We start from the raw sequence: 2,275 nt of genomic DNA on the forward strand, positions 1-2,275 counted from the left end.
AAAATTCCTCAGTGGCATTTCATAAGGGATAATGGCATCTTCTTTTCAGCTAAGGATGGCTCATGCACACTGATCGATCACATTCAGGTAGGTGGGTGGGGATGCTGGGATGCCTGGCTGTGCTGGAGAGGGTGGAGGGCTGGTTGTGTGAGGTGATTCCAGAAGGGCAGCTGGGACGACCGGTCACCCATGACCAGACACATGGGGTGGGAGTCGGGTCAGACGGGACAGGTGGACCAAATGGCTCCCCAATTCAAGTAAACTCAGGTGAGTATTCCAGAAAAAACAGCTTGTGAAAATAAACGTACCGTAAGTCTCCTTCTGTTGATGAAATGTGCCAATCATCATAGTTTGGGAAAATATTTAGGAAAAACATTTTTTTATTCCTAATCTGTGGATCTGTGGATGGTGGGGACGAGGGCATCAAACATCTGATGGAATGATTTAAAAACTATACACAACTCTATCAAGATAGGCCATCAGGTTGTTAAGTCCTTACACTCTCCTGCAGAACATCAGAAGCAGGGGAAAAGGGGAGTTTGTATGAGACAATGTATGTGTGCGTGTGTGTACATGTATATGTGTGCATGTGTGTGCATGTTTGTACAAAAAGGCATGCGGTCGGCTGTGGGTGCTGGGGGAGGGCTCAAGCCTCCTCTCACCGGTCCAGCACCCGGCTGTAGTCCTGAGGGCCGCAGCCGCCCTCGCTCTTGAGTTCAGCAAACACCTGTGTGAAAAAGTGCGGGTCTGCGTTGATGCGCAGCATCTTTCCGCTGGTGGCGTCGATGATGGCCAGGCAGCGGTCCCAGAAGGCCTCCTTACCGGCCTCAACCAGGAAGGGCTTGAGCGGGTAGGAGATCTCATTGCCCATGTAGGAGTAGGACAGGTAGAGGCAGGTGAGCAGCGTGGCCTGCAACTCGTGCTCCGACGCCACCAGGTCCCCGTCCACCACGTCTCGGCAGAGCATGTAGACGAAAACCACGTTGGCCGGCGTGACGAAGGCCTGGTCCTGCCAGCCCTGCAGCAGCAGCGAGCGGTCCACGGCCCGCAGCCACAGCACCGGGTCGGCCGGGGACAGGTGCTTCAGCCGGTAGCAGCGGCCGCACAGGAACTCCCCCAGGCAGCGCAGGAGCTCGCTGGTGGAAGCCTGGACGATGACGCGCTTGGGGGACGAGGTCACTGTCCCCTGAGGAACCTTTTTCACGGAGGAAAGCTGCTGGGATTTACTGTAGCCGTAGCCGTGGCCCTGGCCCATCCCCAGGCCGTAGCCGAGCCCCAGGCCCAGGCCTGCCGGGCCCTCGTAGCTGGACAGGTTGGCGCACGACAGAGACTTCTTCACATTCTCGCGGTTGAGGTGTAGCACTGGGTCCTTCTGGTAGATGTTGATGTTGTTGTTGTTGTTGAGCGGGTCGCCGAGGGCCACCGGACCGCCCGAGCCTTTCTTGGAGCTGCCCCTCTTCTTCGTCGACGCCACCAGCCGTTTCCATGTCAGCGCCGGGAGGAAGATGGACTGGCCCCGCTTCAGGCCGCGGTCTTTCTGGGTGTTGAGGGAGCGGCTGCTGAGGCTCGGGTAGTGGCTGAGCGAGCCCGGCCGGTTGTCATAGTAGCTTGATTTCCGAGAGCCAGGCGACAGCGATAGTACAGTGCCCATGGTGAGTCAGTGCTTCAGAGATTATGCTGCCTTAATGGGGTTGAGAGAGGTGAGGATGTCTGAGGCACAGCTCCCTCCTCTTTTATTTCTTAAAATCCAGAGGATGTGAACGCGCTACAGAGAAACTGGGTGAAAAGATGAGTGGTTCAGACATGTCAAGGTAAGCTGGACCGGTCTCCACGCTGAATGGTAGATTAAATTTAAATGACTGTGGTAACACAGAGATTACCTGTAACATAAAAACACAGATGAGGAGAGAATTTTAACTCGTGGGCAGTAAAACAAACGTGTCAAATTATACAGCTCTTGATCTAAACCCCTGTCTAATGCAACTATGCCATATAAAAACACCTTAGTAGCTGTTAGTCTGCAGCCTATAGGGAAATCTATGCAATGCACTTCCATTCTGTGATGTTATTCTTGTGAGACTCATAGAGTTTAAACTATTAAAATGATTTATATCTCCCTCATGCTGATCAAATTCAGGCGGCACTTTCGCGTCGTGCGCAATGGAGAATATACTGTATAGTCTATTTGAGTACAAGCTGTTCCTCTCCATGTAATAAGCTGTGGTATTAAAAGTATAGTTTCCATTCCCAACACCCCTTTTCAGAAAACTACTAG

The 2,275-nt window shown here is 52.7% G+C and overlaps 1 protein-coding gene across 1 annotated transcript; it reads right to left on the reverse strand.

The window, feature by feature from the left end:
• Positions 1-658: 658 nt before the first annotated feature.
• LOC139652032 (cyclin-dependent kinase 5 activator 1) lies at positions 659-1,651 on the reverse strand. Its single transcript, XM_071528962.1, has one exon. It carries the CDS (start codon positions 1,649-1,651, stop codon positions 659-661), a length of 993 nt encoding a protein of 330 aa, XP_071385063.1.
• Positions 1,652-2,275: the final 624 nt, after the last annotated feature.

Source organism: Centroberyx affinis, unplaced genomic scaffold (assembly GCF_046629955.1).
Source record: "Centroberyx affinis isolate AG114_WGS23_722 - 3 ecotype Tasmania unplaced genomic scaffold, CSIRO-AGI_Caff_v1 ptg001743l_1, whole genome shotgun sequence".
In the NCBI taxonomy this organism is placed as follows: Eukaryota; Metazoa; Chordata; class Actinopteri; order Beryciformes; family Berycidae; genus Centroberyx; species Centroberyx affinis.